The 16,896-nt window shown below is 36.1% G+C and overlaps 1 protein-coding gene across 1 annotated transcript in view; it reads right to left on the bottom strand.

The window, feature by feature from the left end:
- The window catches only part of MAGT1 (magnesium transporter 1), a 79,088-nt gene that overhangs the window by 6,201 nt on the left and 55,991 nt on the right, over positions 1-16,896 (bottom strand). Inside the window, exons 4-8 of the mRNA XM_082716031.1 lie at positions 14,526-14,666; positions 13,766-13,906; positions 12,836-12,925; positions 12,090-12,153; positions 1,301-1,375 (exon numbers count right to left, since the gene is read on the bottom strand). Of these exons, the coding sequence (XP_082572157.1) occupies positions 1,301-1,375; positions 12,090-12,153; positions 12,836-12,925; positions 13,766-13,906; positions 14,526-14,666 (511 nt within the window). The remainder of the gene's footprint in view (positions 1-1,300; positions 1,376-12,089; positions 12,154-12,835; positions 12,926-13,765; positions 13,907-14,525; positions 14,667-16,896) is intronic.

Below are 16,896 nucleotides of genomic sequence, written 5' to 3'. Positions count from 1 at the left end.
AACAAGTACACTATATTTAGGAGGTTAATTTGATGACATACACCCTTTTAGCCATAAAGGGAAAACTCTGACTTAAACGTATTTTATATGAGTGAAATAAAATTACACTGTTAGCATTTCTTTGCAACAAATACCAATGTGTGAATATTTTAATATATAAAAAGTCCATCCAAACCAATATAAAAAGTACTAAGGATAATATATAAATGGCAAAAGACAAAGACTTTTTATAGAAGGGAAAACACAAACAGCTGATAAACATTCAGAAAAATATTCAACTTCGTTAATAACCAAAGTACAGGGGCGCCTAGGTGGTTCAGTGGGTTAAGCCTCTGCCTTCAGCTCAGGTCATGTTCCCAGGGTCCTGGGATCGAGCCCCACATCGGGCTCTCTGCTTGGCAGGAAGCCTGCTTCCCTCCCTCTCTCTCTCTGCCTGCTTCTTTGCCTACTTGTGATCTCTGTCAAATAAATAAATAAAATCTTAAAAAAAAATAACCAAAGTACAAAATAACATTTGCCCCTTATCTGATTAGCAAGTACATACACACACACACACACACACACACACACACACAATTTTTAATGAGCTTAGCTAATGCTGACAAAGCATCTTTAAATACCACTAGTAGGAATCTCAACTGTAACATCTGGGGAAACAATTTAGCATCATCAGTTTAAAATATCAAGGGGATTAAAAATACTACTACAGAGGTATGATAAAAGTCATTCTACTTTTAGGAATCTACCTTAGAGAGTTCATAGAGAATAAAGCTTAGTATACTACGATAGTCACTAAAGAAGTATTTATTATAATGGAAGTTTGAAAAAAACCTAAATGTTTGACAGAATCAGAATAGTTAAATTACAGCATACAGTACAAATTTAAAATTATGTATAGGAAAATATTTATTAGTAAATTATTTAACTCCAGTTTAAAAGTGGGGGTGCAAGATTCAAAATTTTATACAGAGTTTTAAATATGTTTTTACAAATGGAAGAAACTATATTAAAACATTAAAATTTTTAGCTTCTCAATAATGGAATAATGGGTAGTTCTCCCCCCAAATGTTTCATAAATCAGATTTCACCCCACATTTTTTACAATAAGCGTATGTTACTTTTTAAATAATCAAGTAGTAAAATAATATACCTATAACTAAGAGGAGGAAGTGATTAAGAGGACATTGTTTTCTGTATTAAAGGCAGAATTGTTATTTAACATTGTATGTCAACTATACTTCAACAATAAAAAATAAATTAAAAAGGTAGACCTTATATTTTGGCATATGATATAACTTACTTTTTCGCTTTCCAATATCCATGTCAGATGTAGCAGCTTCACATAACAGCACCATCCCTAAGGTAACACCACCATCTTAGAAAAACTGTTTAAGGAGAAATTCACACAGATAGAAAAGACATACCATTTTAATATTTCTGTTCTTTCATGAAGAAAATTATAATGAGGAATGCCTGGGTGGCTCAGCTGGTTAAGCAGCTGCCTTCAACTCAGGTCATGATCCCAGCATCCTGGGATCGAGTCCCACATCAGCCTCCTTGCTCAGCAGGGAGCCTGCTTATCCCTCTGCCTCTGCCTGCTACTCTGCCTGCCTGTGCTCTCTTGCGCTCTCTCTCTCTCTAACAATTAAATAAATTTAAAAATCTTAAAAAAAAGGAAAATTACAATGAATATACAAATCTTCAACTTTCAATTAAAAAAAAAAAACCTGTTACTAAAATAGGGAATCCTTATGAATGTATTAAATGTCACTGGAGGGATACCTGTGTGGCTCAGTCAGTTAAGTGTCTGCCTTTGGCTCAGGTCATGATCCCAGGGTTCTGGGATCGAGTCCCATGTTAGGCTCCCCACTTAGCAGGGAGCCTGTTTCTCTCTCTCCCTCTCCCTCTGCCTGTTGCTCCCCCTGCTTGTGCTCTTTCTCTCTCTTTCTCTCTGTTCAAACCTCTGTCAAATAAATAGATAAAATCTTTAAAAAAAAAAACTTCATTGGATTGTTCTCTTTAAAATAGTTAATTTTATGTTACATGAATTTCACTTTAATAAAAAAAGATGGGTGATTAAAAATACAAAATAAGGGGTGCCTGGGTGGCTCAGTTGTTGATCCCAGGATTGAGCCCCACATGAGGCTCCCTGCTAGGTGGGAGGCCTGCATTTCCCTCTCCCACTCCCTCGGTTTGTGTTCCCTCTCTCGCTGTGTCTCTCCCTGTCAAATCAATAGATAAAATCTAAAAATAAATAAATAAATAAAATGGAGAATCTTATATCTGTACACCATAACAATTATTTACTATGAAGGTATAATAAAAAAATATTAAGGTTGGAAAATTACTTCATTTGTACAAATGAAAATCAGTATTGTTAACAAATGTCCCACTATAATTTAACAGACGAAAATACAAGTTTTTCTGACAAGTACTTTGAAATAACCTTCCTGGACATGCTTGCATGTATTATTCCAACCTTGTATATACTTTATTTTAGTTTGTTTTTTGGGGAGGCCTGAATTCACAACCCTGAAATCAAGACCTGAGCTGAGATCGAGTCAGAGGCTGAACTGCCTGAGCCACCCGGGTGCTCTGATACATTTTAAAAAACATTAAATAGCCTTTTTGCATATTCAACCACCCTCCAGAAGTGAATACACTTGAAATGCGCACCATTTGGACAGAACAGCAAGTAATTTTTATTTGAAAAATAACTTTTCAAAACCTCTCCAGAATTTCAACAATCAACCTCTAAAGCTCAAATTACTATTCAATTACCTAAGTTTGTCCTATTCCAATAAAAAAAAAAGAGAATCCTCTATGTCATCACCTCATTTTGATTCACCTTAATATGGAAACTACATAAATACAAAATACACCTACTCATGCAAATAGGTTATACGTGGCATGGTTGAATGCTAAAATAAGCAAAGTTGAATTTTAAAAGCAAATACAGTATGTTCTAGTAGAAACGAGATTTACCCTCCAGTTTGGTTAATACAAACAGCAATTAAAAATGCCCAAATCAATTACATGTACACACATGCAAATTGTATGCTACCGCATGTGGGTATGAGTAAGCAGAAAGGGAAAAACAGGTGTTCGGATAAGGCCTGAATTTATAATCAGCTCTATACTTTGTCTATTCATCTCTTCACTACCATCTTGCCCTCTCTCATTAATAGCCTCTTTTTAGGGATGATACCCATTCATCATGCTTTTAGTTGCTTGGACAAGTTGTTTTCTCCAATGATTACTTTTTCTTACTGAGGTTCTTTATATCCAGATACATGCAACGATTGATCATTTCTATAGGCTTTTGTTACAGGGCACCTTTTTTTTTAAAGGTTTTATTTAGTTATTTGAGAGAGATAATGAGAGCATAAGCAGGGATGGGAAAGTGGGAGGAGGAGGCTCCCTGCTGAGCAGAGAGCCCAATGTGCCACTCGATCCCAGGACCCGGAGATCATGACCTGACCAAAGGCAAATGATTAACTGACTGAGGCATACAGGCACCATGTTACAGGGTACTTTTGAATAATGGTTGAGACTTGCTTTTGGAATGGTTTGTTTCATATCATGGTCCATACGTATTTTCTTTGAATGAGCTTTCTATCTTACAATATACCACCAATGTCTTTGTGTGCTGTTCTCAGTTATTGAGAGCTGTGATGGGGCACCTGGGTGGCTCAGTTGGGTAAGTGTCTGCCTTCAGCTCAGGTCATGATACCAGCATCCTGGGGTCGAGTCCTGCACTGGGCTCCCTGCTCATCGGGGAATCTGCTTCTCCCTCTGTCCCTTCCCCTGCTCACGCGGGCACTCTCTCTCGCAAAATTAAAAAAATCTTTAAAAAAAGTTGTGATGCGCTGCCATACATATTGTTTCATTCTATTTATTGATTCTTGATTTTTTAAAGATTTTATTTATTTGAGAGAGAGAAAGAGCAGGGGGAAGGGACAGAGGGAGAAAGAGAAGAGAACCTTAGGCAGACTCCATGGTGAGCATGGAGCCTAATGCAGGGCTTGATGCCATGATCCTGAAATCACGACCTCAGCTAAAATCACGAGTTGGACCTTAACTGACTGAGCCTCCCAGGCACCCCTTAATTGATTCTTTAAACTTTTTCCGACACTGCCTACTATATGCCAGGTACTACTAGCTGCTGGAATTAAAAAGCTGGACAAAATATAGACCCTTCCTTGGATAAACTTACAATCTAGTGGTGGATATAAGTGATGAGATAAATAATAAATACCTAATCACTATTAAATACTACTATGGGAGAAATGAATAGAAACTAGAGGAAGTAGTATTCTTTTTTTTAAAAAAAGATTTTATTTATTTATTTGACAGAGAGAAATCACAAGTAGATGGAGAGGCAGGCAGAGAGAGAGAGGGAAGCAGGCTCCCTGCTAAGCAGAGAGCCCGATGCGGGACTCAATCCCAGGACCCTGAGATCATGACCTGAGCCGAAGGCAGCGGCTTAACCCACTGAGCCACCCAGGCGCCCGAGGAAGTAGTATTCTATAACATACAAGAACTATGGGGCGCCTGGGTGGCTCAGTGGGTTAAGCCTCTGCCTTCGGCTCAGGTCATGATCTCAGGGTCCTGGGATTGAGTCCCGCATCGGGCTCTCTGCTCAGCAGGGAGCCTGCTTCCCTCTCTCTCTCTCTCTCTGCCTGCCTCTCTGCCTACTTGTGATCTCTCTCTGTCAAATAAATAAATAAAATCTTTAAAAAACAAACAAACAAACAAAAAAACATACAAGAACTAAAAGAACTACCAGAATTAAAGTACATTATATATGATGAAGGCAAAGACATTTGCATAAAATGAGGCATAATTCCAAAATTCTGGGAAAATGTTTCAATTATGTACTTTATTATTGTTCAAACTAATTTAAACAATGACTTAAAATTTCTTTTCCTATTGAATTAGCAGTTTAAAAAATGAGAATATATAATGATAGTTAGGACCTGCCAGAGCTATCAGTACACATATTCTGACAGCAATCCTCCTTCCCTTTATTTAGCAAAACATTTTTGGAAAATAGTTTGGACAGAACACCAAGGAAAACTGTAAGATTTGTACACTTTGTTTCAAATCTTACCTTTGGGAATCTGGAGATATGCCTAATTTTTTTTTAAAGATTTATGCATTTATTTATTTGTGTGTTAGAGAGAAAGAGAGTACAAGCAGGAGAAGCTGCAGGCAGAAGAAGAAGCAGGTTCCCCACTGAACAAGGAGCCTGGTGTGGGACTCAATCCCAGGACCACGGGATCATGACCTGAGCTGAAGGGAGATGATTAACCGGCTGAGCCACCGAAGCGTCCCACCAAATTATTTTTATATCCAAGTAACCATTCTTTACAACATTCAACAATAGAAGAATAGGGGTGCCTGGGTGGCTCAGTGGGTTAAAGCCTCTACCTTCAGCTCAGGTCATGATCCCAGGGTCCTGGGATCGAGCCCCACACTGGGCTCTAGCCCCACACTGGGCTCTCTGCTCAGCAGGGAGCCTGCTTCCCTTTCTCTCTCTGCCTGTCTCTCTGCCTACTTGTGATCTCTGTCTGTCAAATAAATAAATAAAATCTTTAAAAAAACAATAGAAGAATAACTGAAATATGATACACCCATTATATAAACATTAAGAATGATCACAATTTTTCCTTTTCCTTGCCTATATTTTCTTATTTATCTGTAATTCTCATGCAACTTTTGTAATGATAAAAGAGATACAAGTATATAGAAAATATATGATATATTAAAAAGCTGAACTGCATACAAAGTCTGTCTATACTACAAAAAAGGAGCTCCCCCCAAAAAGATACAACTAAACAAAGAATGCAAGAGACTATGCAAAAATAAACCTAGATTTTAATATTAGGGTTTTTTTTTTTTAAGATTTTATTTGACAGAGAGAGAGAGCACAAGCATGGGGAGTAGCAGGCAGAGGGAGAGGGAGAATCAGGCTCCCCACAGAGCAGGGGGATCCTGATGTGGGGCTAGGAACCCTGGGATCATGATCAGTTGCTTAACCAATTGAACTACCCAGGCACCCAATATTAGGGTGTTAGATCATGAATGAAAATTATCTAATCCACTGTTTTATTTTTTTAATTTAAATATATTTGAAGTATAATTCCATTTGTGTAAAGTTAAAAAATAAGTAAAACTAATCCATACTGTTAGTAGTCAGGATAGTAGTTACTTTTGGGTAGGAAGGTAGCAATCAGGAAGGGGTGATGAGATTGGGAATGCTTTGGGGTATGAGTAGTTTTATTTCATCAACTGGGTGCTGATTACACAGTTGTGTTCACTTTGTGAAAATTTATCAAACTGTACACTGCACTTATGTACTGTGAACACTTCTGCATGAATACAGTAATTTACATAAAGTTTAAAATGTAATTTTTTTAAAGATTCTATTTATTTATTTGACAGAGATCACAAGTAGGCAGAGAGGCAGGCAGAGAGAGAGGAAGCAGGCTCCCTGCTGAGCCTGATGTGGGGCCTGATCCCAGGACCCTGGGATCATAATCTGAGCTGAAGGCAGAGGCTTAACCCACTGAGTCACCCAGGCACCCCTAAAATGTAATTTTAAAAGTTGCTTAGTGGATCAGGCAACTCATGTAGTTTGCTTTATTAATCATGTAGTAAGTTTTACAATATCAAAATAATGATCAATATGTGGATATTTTCTAAACTTATAGCTACTAGTTAGTAGTCTTCTTATTCTACTAGTTCTTATCAACATGGTGAGTTTTGAGTTTTGAGTTTTTAGGCTTTGTGTACACTAAAAAAATAAGGGATTTTCAGTCTTCCATAAAGTTTCCTACCTCTAAGAAAGTTAAATAGCTTTATTCATTGTCTCACACCTAGTGAGACACAGCATTTAAGGCACTGTCTTATAACCTGTAAACCTCTGTTCATCTCAATACTATAAGCCCCTTAGACAAATCATGCATTCACAGTCACTAGCAAAATAACTGCTCAGAAAGTATCACCCAAACCTTCCTGACCATTACCAAAAAAAGTAAAAACAAAATAAGGAAAAAAAAATCACCCTGAAAAAATATTCCCATTTTGTATCTGATTAACCAAATTTATAAGAAATGCTGTACTTCCAAAAAATAAGACTATTGGGAAATAGCTTCTGAACAGAAGAAAAAAAGCTTCCGAGACAACCTACGAGGGTGGCAGGATGGCTCAGTCAGTTAAGCATCCAACTTTCGATGTCTGCTCAGGTTATGACCTCAAGATGGTGGGATCAAGTCCCACATCAGGCTCTGCACTCAGCAGGGAGTCTTTCTTTTTCTCTCTCCCTCTCCCTCACCCTTCCTGTCACTCATGCTCTCTCTCTAAAAATAAATAAAATAAATCTTTTTTTTAAAGGGCAACTTATGGAATGGGAGAAGATACTTGCAAATGACTTATCTGATAAAGGGTTAGTATCCAAAATATATAAATAGATTACAAAACACAACACCCCCCCAAAACCCCCAAATAATCCAGTTAAAAAATGGGCAGAAGATATGAATAGACATTTCTCCAAAGAAGACATACAGATGGCCCGCAGACACATGAAAAGATGCTCAACATCACTCATCATCAGGGAAATACATATTAATACTACAATGAGGTATCAACTCACACCAGTCAGAATGGCTAATTTTAACAACACAGAAAACAACAGGTATTGGCGAGAATGGTAGAGTAAAGGGAACCCTCCTACACTGTTGGTGGGAATGCAAACTGGCTCAGCCACTCTGGAAAACAGTATGGAGGTTCCTCAAAAAGTTAATTCATTGTCTATGATGTAGCAATTACACTATAAATATTTATCCAAAGGATACAAAAATATTTATTTGAAGGGATACATGTACCCCCATGTTTATAGCAGCATCAACAATAGCCAAATTATAGAAAGAGCCCAAATGTTCCCTTAATAATGAATGAATAAAGAAGTAGTATCTATGATGGAATATTATTCTGCCATAAAAAAGAATGAAACCTTGACATTTGCAATGACGTGGATGGAGCTAGAGAATATTATGCCAAGCAAAATCAGTCAGTCAGAGAAAGACAAATACCATAAGGTTTCACTCATGTATAGAATTGAAGAAACAAAAGAAACAAAAATGGGCTGGAGAGGCAAACCAAGAAACAGACTCTTAACTACAGAGAACAAACTGATGGTTACCAGAGGGGAGGTGGGTGAGGGGGATGGGTGAAATAGGTGATGGGGATTAAGCAGGGTACTTGTGATGAGCACTGGGTGTTGTATGTAGGTGCTGAATCAGTGAATTCTAGACCTGAAACTAAATTTACACTCTATGTTAACTAACTGGAATCTAAATTAAAACTTGGAAAGGAAAATCTTGCTCTATTTCTTTCTCTTTTAAAAGATTTTATTTATTTATTTGAAAGAGAGAGAGAGAGAAAGCACAGAGGGAGAGTGAGAGGCAGAATCAGGCCCCCACTGAAGAAGGAGCCAATGCAGGGCTCAATCCCAGGACCCTGAGATCATGACCTGAACGGAAGGCAGCTGCTTACCCTGCTGAGTCACCCAGGAGGCGCAAAACGATATATTTCAATAGGTTTGCAATCTGCTCCAAATGTATCTGAAGCCTTAAGTTATGTTTAACCTTTAGGCAGAAGGAAAAAGTAAGAATATTCCAATTTCTTAAATGTCTTATATAATTATATTTAAAAGTTAGGACAAAGCTTAGGAGAGAAGAATATTGGCAGCCCTACAGTGTTAAGGAGACCATGATTAAGGTTCAGGTTCCACCAGAAAGAATGACAAGATTCATTCACCAGGCTCTCAGTTGAAAGCCATGGATGGAGAGGATGGAGAAAATGGGAGAAAAACAATACTGAATATATAGTAGCCAAACATTTTCCAAAATGAGTAAGGGTATTAACCCACAGACTTAGGAAGATCTGCAATTCAGAAAACAGGAACAACAGAAATAAAACATTAGGAGAAAAGTCTTAAAATCCATCAGAGAAAAAGACACACTGCCTTCAAAGAACAATAATAAGAATTAAATCTGATTTTTCTCAGAAACTATGGAAGTAAAAGACAATGAGATAACATTTCCAAAGTGCTTAAAGAAATCTAGAAATCTATACCTGGTAAAATATCCTTAAAAAATAATAAATAATAAAAGTTTTTTTTTTTAAATTAGGACAAAGCTAGAAGACCAACAAAACACAGATCACTTTATATTTTGTAACTATATCTGCCCTTTGGCTACACTGTTCAATTTCAAAATACCATTAATTAAGACCACTTTAAGACACTGGAAAGTTTCCAAGGTATAATAAATTTGTTAGTAGATCAAACCATAAATGAGAATTTCCAACCTAAATTTTTAAATAATTTGAAACAGAAGAAAGGCAAATTTGTATGATCTCTCTTATATGTGGAATCTAAAAATAAATTTTACACACACACACTTACAGAGAAGCCTGCTCTGCTTACAGGGAGCCTGCTTCCCTTTCTCTCTCTCTGCCTACTTGTGATCTCTCTCTATCAAATAAATAAAATAAGTAAAATTTATTTATTTTTTTATTAAAGATTTTATTTATTTATTTGATAGATCACAAGTAGGCAGAGAGAGAGAGAAGGGAGGAAGCAGGCTCCCTGCTGAGCAGAGAGCCCGACACGGGGCTCGATCCCAGGACCCTGGGATCATGACCTGAGCCAAAGGCAGAGACTTTAACCCACTGAGCCACCCAGGTGCCCCTAAACTAAGTAAAATTTAAATAAATTGAATACGAAATAAATTTTAGGATTTGAAAGAACATATGGTTGGATATTTTTCTTGCAGTATTCTTTCTTACCTCTGGGAATAGGTATTTATTATTAGATTAATTTTTTAGCTCATCATTCCATAGCTGAATAGATGAACTCTCCTGGCTCTGAGCTGGATTTTAAGCAGTAAATCTGTTTTCCATATTATACATGAACACTGTTTTGAGAAAGTATCATTTTCTCAAATGTCTTTCAATTAAACCAAAGCTTAATTTTTTTCAGATTGTTTCCCTTCAAGTATCTCTATTAAATCACCAATAAAATAAAATGGGAAACACACACACAAAGACTTACTAAGGAGGATATTTCCAGGGTTTTTAAAAAATTTTTTTCCTTTATATGTACTTGTATTTTCTAAATTTCCTTTAATTAACTTGTATAGCTTTTATCATCAGAAAAAAACATTTTAAGGGATTAAAGTGATTAAATTGATTGTAATCATCTTCAAATTTCTTAGCCAATTCTTACATTGTACAATCCATTTTCTTTTTTAAAATTTTTTTATTTTTTTATACACATATATTTTTATCCCCAGGGGTACAGGTCTGTGAATCATCAGGTTTACACACTTCACAGCACTCACCACAGCACATACCCTCCCCAATGTCCATAACCCCCTTGCCCAATCCCCCTCCCCCCAGCAACCCTCAGTTTGTTTTGTGAGATTGAGTCACTTATAGTTTGTCTCCCTCCCAATCCCATCTTGTTTCATTTATTCTTCTCCTACCCTCTTCACTCCCCATGTTGCACTCCACTTCCTCATATCAGGGAGATCATATGATAGTACAATCCATTTTTAATAGAGTTAAGTGTTGAACTAGTTGACCTCTAAGTTATTTAGATGATGAGATGAGAAGGCAAGGCAAATGACTTTACCATCAAACCACTGCAGAGATTCTCTAACAGCCTGGGCTACAACTGATTGCAATATGTCAATGTCAGGACCCCTCGGCTGAGCAGCACAACTCCAGAAACATTACATTTGTTTACCTTATTGACTTATTCTACAGAATCACTGTTTATATATTTGGGGTGGGGAGATAAACTGTGTTGAGTAAGACTATGAAGTTTAGACTCTTACCTAACTGAGTCACTGTTAACTAACCTTGCAGCTTACAGGGGCATCAATTTTCAGATTTGAGAAAATAAAAACCTGCTCTGCCATTCAAGAGAATGGGAAAACACATAAAAAGCAGCCACAGAGTTCACAGGAAAAAATATATGCCTTTGACTTGGGTTGTGATCTCTGGGTCCTGGGATTGAGCTTCGCATCGGACTTCTGGTTCAGCAGGGAGTCTGCTTCTCCCTCTACCTCCCCATCCCATCCCACTCCCCGCTGCCCCCATGCTTGTGCTCTCTCTCAAATGAATAAATAAAATCTTGAACAACAACAACAACAACAAAAATAACCTGTCTTTGAGAAACTACTGTTTTCTTACTCAATGAAGAGTAAGATGTCTTAAATTGTAGACTGATTCAAATTATATCATATTATGCCTGGAAGGTATAAGTCATTCAACACATTAAGTACAATTTCTAAGTAGCCTTGATTTACAACTAAAGTACAGAGCTTCAAATAAAGAGTTTGCGAAGACAAAATCCCACATTTATCTGAATTCTGTAGAGTTTACAGGAGACAGAACCCTGTGTCCACTTCACAGTCCAAACCTGATGCTGATTCCTTTTCACTTAGCCTGGTTTTGCTTTAAGTTTATCAAAACATTGTTTCATTTACATTTCACCTAAGCTTCACCCTTCCTCCAAATTTTATAATAACTCTATCTTTCCTTAGGTAAATGTCCCATAGTTCTTCTAGTGTACAGTCTCCCTTGTAGCAATGATCAATAAAACTGTCTTTAGGGTGCCTAGGTGGCTCAGTCGGTTAAAGCCTCTGCCTTTGGCTCAGGTCATGATCTCAGGGTCCTAGGATCAAGCCCTGCATGGGGCTGTCTGCTCAGCAGGGAGCCTGCTTCCCCCTCTCTCTCTGCCTGCCTCTCTGCCTACTTGTGACCTCTCTCTGTCAAATAAATAAACAAAATCTTTACAAAAAATAAACCTGTCTCTATTAGACTGAAGGTTTGTCTCTGGTGGTGTTTAGCTGATTGGGCTAAGATAAATAACATAGCAATAGGATTCCAAAGATATTAAAACTTGCATTAATAAGAGAGCAGCCTCAAGCAAACACTATAAAGAAAATATGAGAATGTGACAAAATAGATCAACTAAAATGCAGCACCAAGGACTTATTATAAAAAGAGGATACTAAACAGAAGAACAATGTGTGTTTCAGCTACAAACTGGGCTTGGCTGCTTCCATGGATGTAATTCTGGGGGGAGAAAAAAAACAAAATTAAATATTTAAATATACATTAACTTTTGATATTCTAATCCTAAAATTGGCTATTCTTGAGCCCTATTAAATTATTAATGCACCTGATTTACATAAGCATTGAATCTGTGGCATTCATCAGTAAAGAAACTGGAAAAAAATAAACACTATTTCTGTGTTATTTATTATTCATTTGTCTTTTCATTGTACTATGTTCTCAACAACAGAATACATGAGAAACATAGTACTTCAGTGTACAAGACCATGAGGTACAATAATGTAAACTCCATGAAGGCAAAGATTGCTCTTGTTTACCACTGTATCTAATAATACTTAGCACAGTGCCTAGAAACAGATGCTCAAGTACTTGTGCATTTCAACTAACTGTTTAGTTGAAAGCTGACTTTGATTCTTAGCCTCTTAGAGTCAAAAGGACTCATCAGGTGTGATAAGGATAAGGAATTTTCCACTTTTAAAAGCACATTTCATTAACTGAAGCTCCTCATCCAAGAGAGATTGAAAACCCAATTCCTTCACACCTTGGCAATGGTGTCACAAAATAATAATTATTACCTATCTATCTATATATATGTATATAGATAATCAATAATTAATAATAATAAATAATTATTAAGGTTAACTTTGGTGTATAACGGAAAGAAATTCTGAACTTCCCTTACCACATGTCCTGTGTGCGGATTCTTATGAGCATATGGTGGTCCTCTTATATGGTTCCACATTTGACCAGATGTCATAGCAAGCACAAAACACTAGGAAACAAAAAATAAGGAAATACTTATATAACATGGTACAGCTGCTCCTATACTGATCAGACTAACAGGTTGATGAAAAGCATGCCTGCTCAAGTAATACAGGAACCAAATTTTTTCAGATGAGTAATTTTTGAATAAGGCTTGTATTTCACAAGAATCACTAATACTTACACTGAAAGGAAAATCCTATTTTAAAATTATATATAACCTGACAGATGTTTAAAAATTTAAAACTGAAGAGCCTTTTAGAAGAATATTTTCAAAAGAACTGCATATTTTCTTAGGGGTGACATCCTATCATTGAAATTGGATAAAAAAGGAGCACAAGTTCCCACAAACTGTGGCCATGCTAATAAGATAATGAAGGAAACAAAATGATTTTAAGGCATGAATAAATAAAATCCCCCTCACAGGTAAGAAATAAAACAAAATTCTACCTAAAAATACAATATTGTATGCAAACAATTTTTTAAAAGTTTTGAGATGGTTTATTTTCTGAGGTTATTACCCTTCTAGGTTTACTACATTCAAAGTATTTAAAAATCATTTTTTCTACTTATCTAAGTACAGAATTATCATAGTTCTTTAAATAATTCATTATCCCCTAAATAATTTACTGTATAAGTATTTGAAACACTTTTGTCTTCATTTACACATGACAGTTCTCCTGAGAAATGTATACATTTTATTGAGAAAAAAATCAAATATATTATAGAGGTGCTGTTATTTAAAATACATCTTAATAGTTTTTTATTTTAAGCTTATAAAAATTTTAATTTATATATATTTTACATACATTTATATATGCAAACAAGTTTTGTTCTAAAATTCACTCACCAAAGCTGCAAAAGCCCAACCAGTTTTATTAAAAAGAAATTCCATATTGCTTCTTCGAAGATACACAAGTCCACCAATAACAGCCAAAAGCAATCCCAACATAAGAGGACCAGCATAATTTGGGGGTCTAATTACTCTAATCTAATGGAAAGGAAAGAAAAAATGTTTTAAGTATGGAATTTACTTGTTAATTATATAGGTCAAACTAATTCAAAATGAAAGCAATCAAAACTAGTGTGGTTATTGTTGTGATGAGCACCAGGCATTGTATGGAAGTGTTAAATCTTTGTATTTTACACCCGAAACTAACAGTTCACTATAATTAATTAATTAATTAATTAAAATTATTGAATAAAATAAAAATTTATTTAAATAAAAACTTTAAAAGGAAAATCATACTTTTTTCTTTTCATCCTAATCAAAAAAGTCTACAGTGTATCCCCAAATGGGATAGATAGGTACAGTATTCTGTTTAACTACAACACAACATCTTTTAGATTAAGAAGTATTTTCCGAATACCACTATATAGTCCATCAAAAACCACTCAAAAGAGTGGTTTCCATGCTGAATCAATAAGGTAATAGAAAATGTTTTATAATTTCATTCTTTCACCAGGATGTTTCTGTTAAATGCTACTTATGAAGCAGCTGCCAGACTATTCCACTTCAGTGATATGGTAACGAGACCAATTCAGACCTCCCTGTAAGACTGGAAGAAGACAATGGAAGGAGTAACTTTCTACAAAGTAGGGAAACTTACATTGACATCAGTTCTGTCAGCAATCCACCGGGCAATCTGTTCAGCTGAAAAACCACGCACCTGCAACTCATATGTATCACCTCGCTTCGGTTTCCCTTTTGCAGGAAAGTTGATGAAAGTTGGAGCTGAATTCATGTTGAGCTGAATAAAAAGAAGTCCATGAAAATATAAGTTATCAAGAAAATAATCTTAATAGCAAATATTACCTTGAAATTTAGGCATTTTACAAAGATGAGGAAGCCCAGGTTTAGGGAAATTAAGCGATTTGCCTAAGGAAAGTGGTAGAATCAGGATTCAAACCCAAGACTGTCTGTGACCTTAATTAGTACACTTCACTGACCAAATATTAACTCTGAGCTAGGAAACCTATATTCTACTCCTTTAGAATGGAAAATCTCCCATATCACAAACATTTTAATTTGTTCAGAAATAACACAAAAAGAACACATTTGCAAGAACTAAAATTGCCTTTTATAGCTGAAATAAACTCCAAATTGAGTACATTTTCAGTCTGAGTAAACAAGATAGTGCTCTAAAACTAAAGTGAAAATCAATACAAAATGGTAGTCATGTGCAGAAATAGTTAATTCTAAAAGTTTCTTAAGTGTTTACTGATAAGCATCACATTCTCAATAATGTGACCAAGGTATGCTTAAAGAAGACAACATTGGAATTATTTAGGTAAAAAAACCATAACTGACTCATCTGCCTTATATCTTTCCTGATATAACTGTATTTGTAGAAAAGAAAAAGTCTAAGTACAGGGAAAAGATGCTGACCAACATATGCAAATATTCAGGTCCCCTCAACAGGTAACCCTATAAGGGAGATTAGGTTATGTGAGACATTTATAATTTAAAGACATCAGACAATAAAACAATCTAACGCTCTTGCTTTGATCCTATACTCACAACAGAACCCTCTAACAGTAATTTTTTAGACTTTCCCATAAGGAAGGACAGCATAGTGATTAATGGATATGATTATTTTGGTCTCCTTGGCAAATTAATGAATAGATGAGTCCTTTAGTTACCAATGTCCACAGATTTTTAGTTTGGTAAGTGCGTACAAGGTCTCCAGAACTAAATAAATTCTGGCTACACTGTTAAAAATTCAATTTCAGTCTGAAAAGCTAAGAACCAGACCCTGGACAGTGTTCACTCCACAAACTACTACCCAAACTTCAGGCTGAAATCTTTTTAAAAATTTGTATGTATGTAATCTCTACACCCAATACGGGGTTGCTGGAATGCACTATCTTGAGATCAAAAGTCACATGTTCTTCCAACTGAACCAGGGAGGTGTCCTTAAGACAAAATCATCAATATTTAACTATATCACTTTTGGATTTTTTAAAAAAATGTATAAAAATCTAGGTAATATATGAATCTATTTCCCTTAGGAAATAAAAATAGTTCCAACTGCAATCAATTCTAGCAGCCACTATTATTTTTTTTCAAGATTTTATTTATTTATTTGACACAAAGAGAGAGAGAGTGAGAGAGGAAACAAACACAAGCAGGGAGTGGAAGAAGGAGTAGCAGGCTCTCCGCCGAGAAGGGAGCCCAATGTGAAGCTCCAGTCCAGGACCCTGGGATCATGACCTGAGCTGAAAATAGATGCTTAATGCCTGAGCCACCCAGGCACCCCTAGCAACCACTATTATTATTTCTAGACTTTTCTGAATTTATTCATATACATGTGTATATACCAACAGAAAACACAATATTGCTTTCTGTTTGCTTGAACACAAATGGTATCATATTAACTATAATATTCTACAATCTTCTTTTTATATGCAGCCATGTTTGAAGGATCTATCCATGATTGTGTGTGTGTGTGTGTGTGTGCGTGTGTACACATACCTCACTCTTTCAGATTACTAAGAAACTATGCTATTGTTGGACTTTAGTCTTTTTTTTTCCAGTTAAACATAATGTTGCAATGAAGAGCCACATACTTATCTTCCTGTATACCCACTAAGAGTTTTTCTCCAAAGATGGACTTGTTAGGTCACAGGGTAGAAACATTTGAAATTAAAATGGATAGAGTCAACTTTCTTTCCAAAGTGACTGTACCAATTTATACTTCTATCCGTCAATAAAGGAAGGTATCTATTTCTCTGTATTTTTACCATAAGTTTGTATAATGGGTAAATATTGTGCATCACAATTCTTGTAACTTGTATTTTCATAATTACTAGTATAAGAACTTTATATCAGGGGCACCTGGGTGGCTCAGTGGGTTAAAGCCTCTGCCTTCGGCTCGGGTCATGATCCCAGGGTCCTGGGATCGAGCCCCACATCAGGCTCTCTGCTCGGCAGGGAGCCTGCTTCTCTTCCTCTCTCTCTGCCTGCCTCTCTGCCTACTT

Source organism: Mustela nivalis (assembly GCF_964662115.1).
Source record: "Mustela nivalis genome assembly, chromosome: X".
Taxonomy (NCBI): Eukaryota; Metazoa; Chordata; class Mammalia; order Carnivora; family Mustelidae; genus Mustela; species Mustela nivalis.
This window is presented reverse-complemented; position numbering and strand designations above follow the sequence as displayed.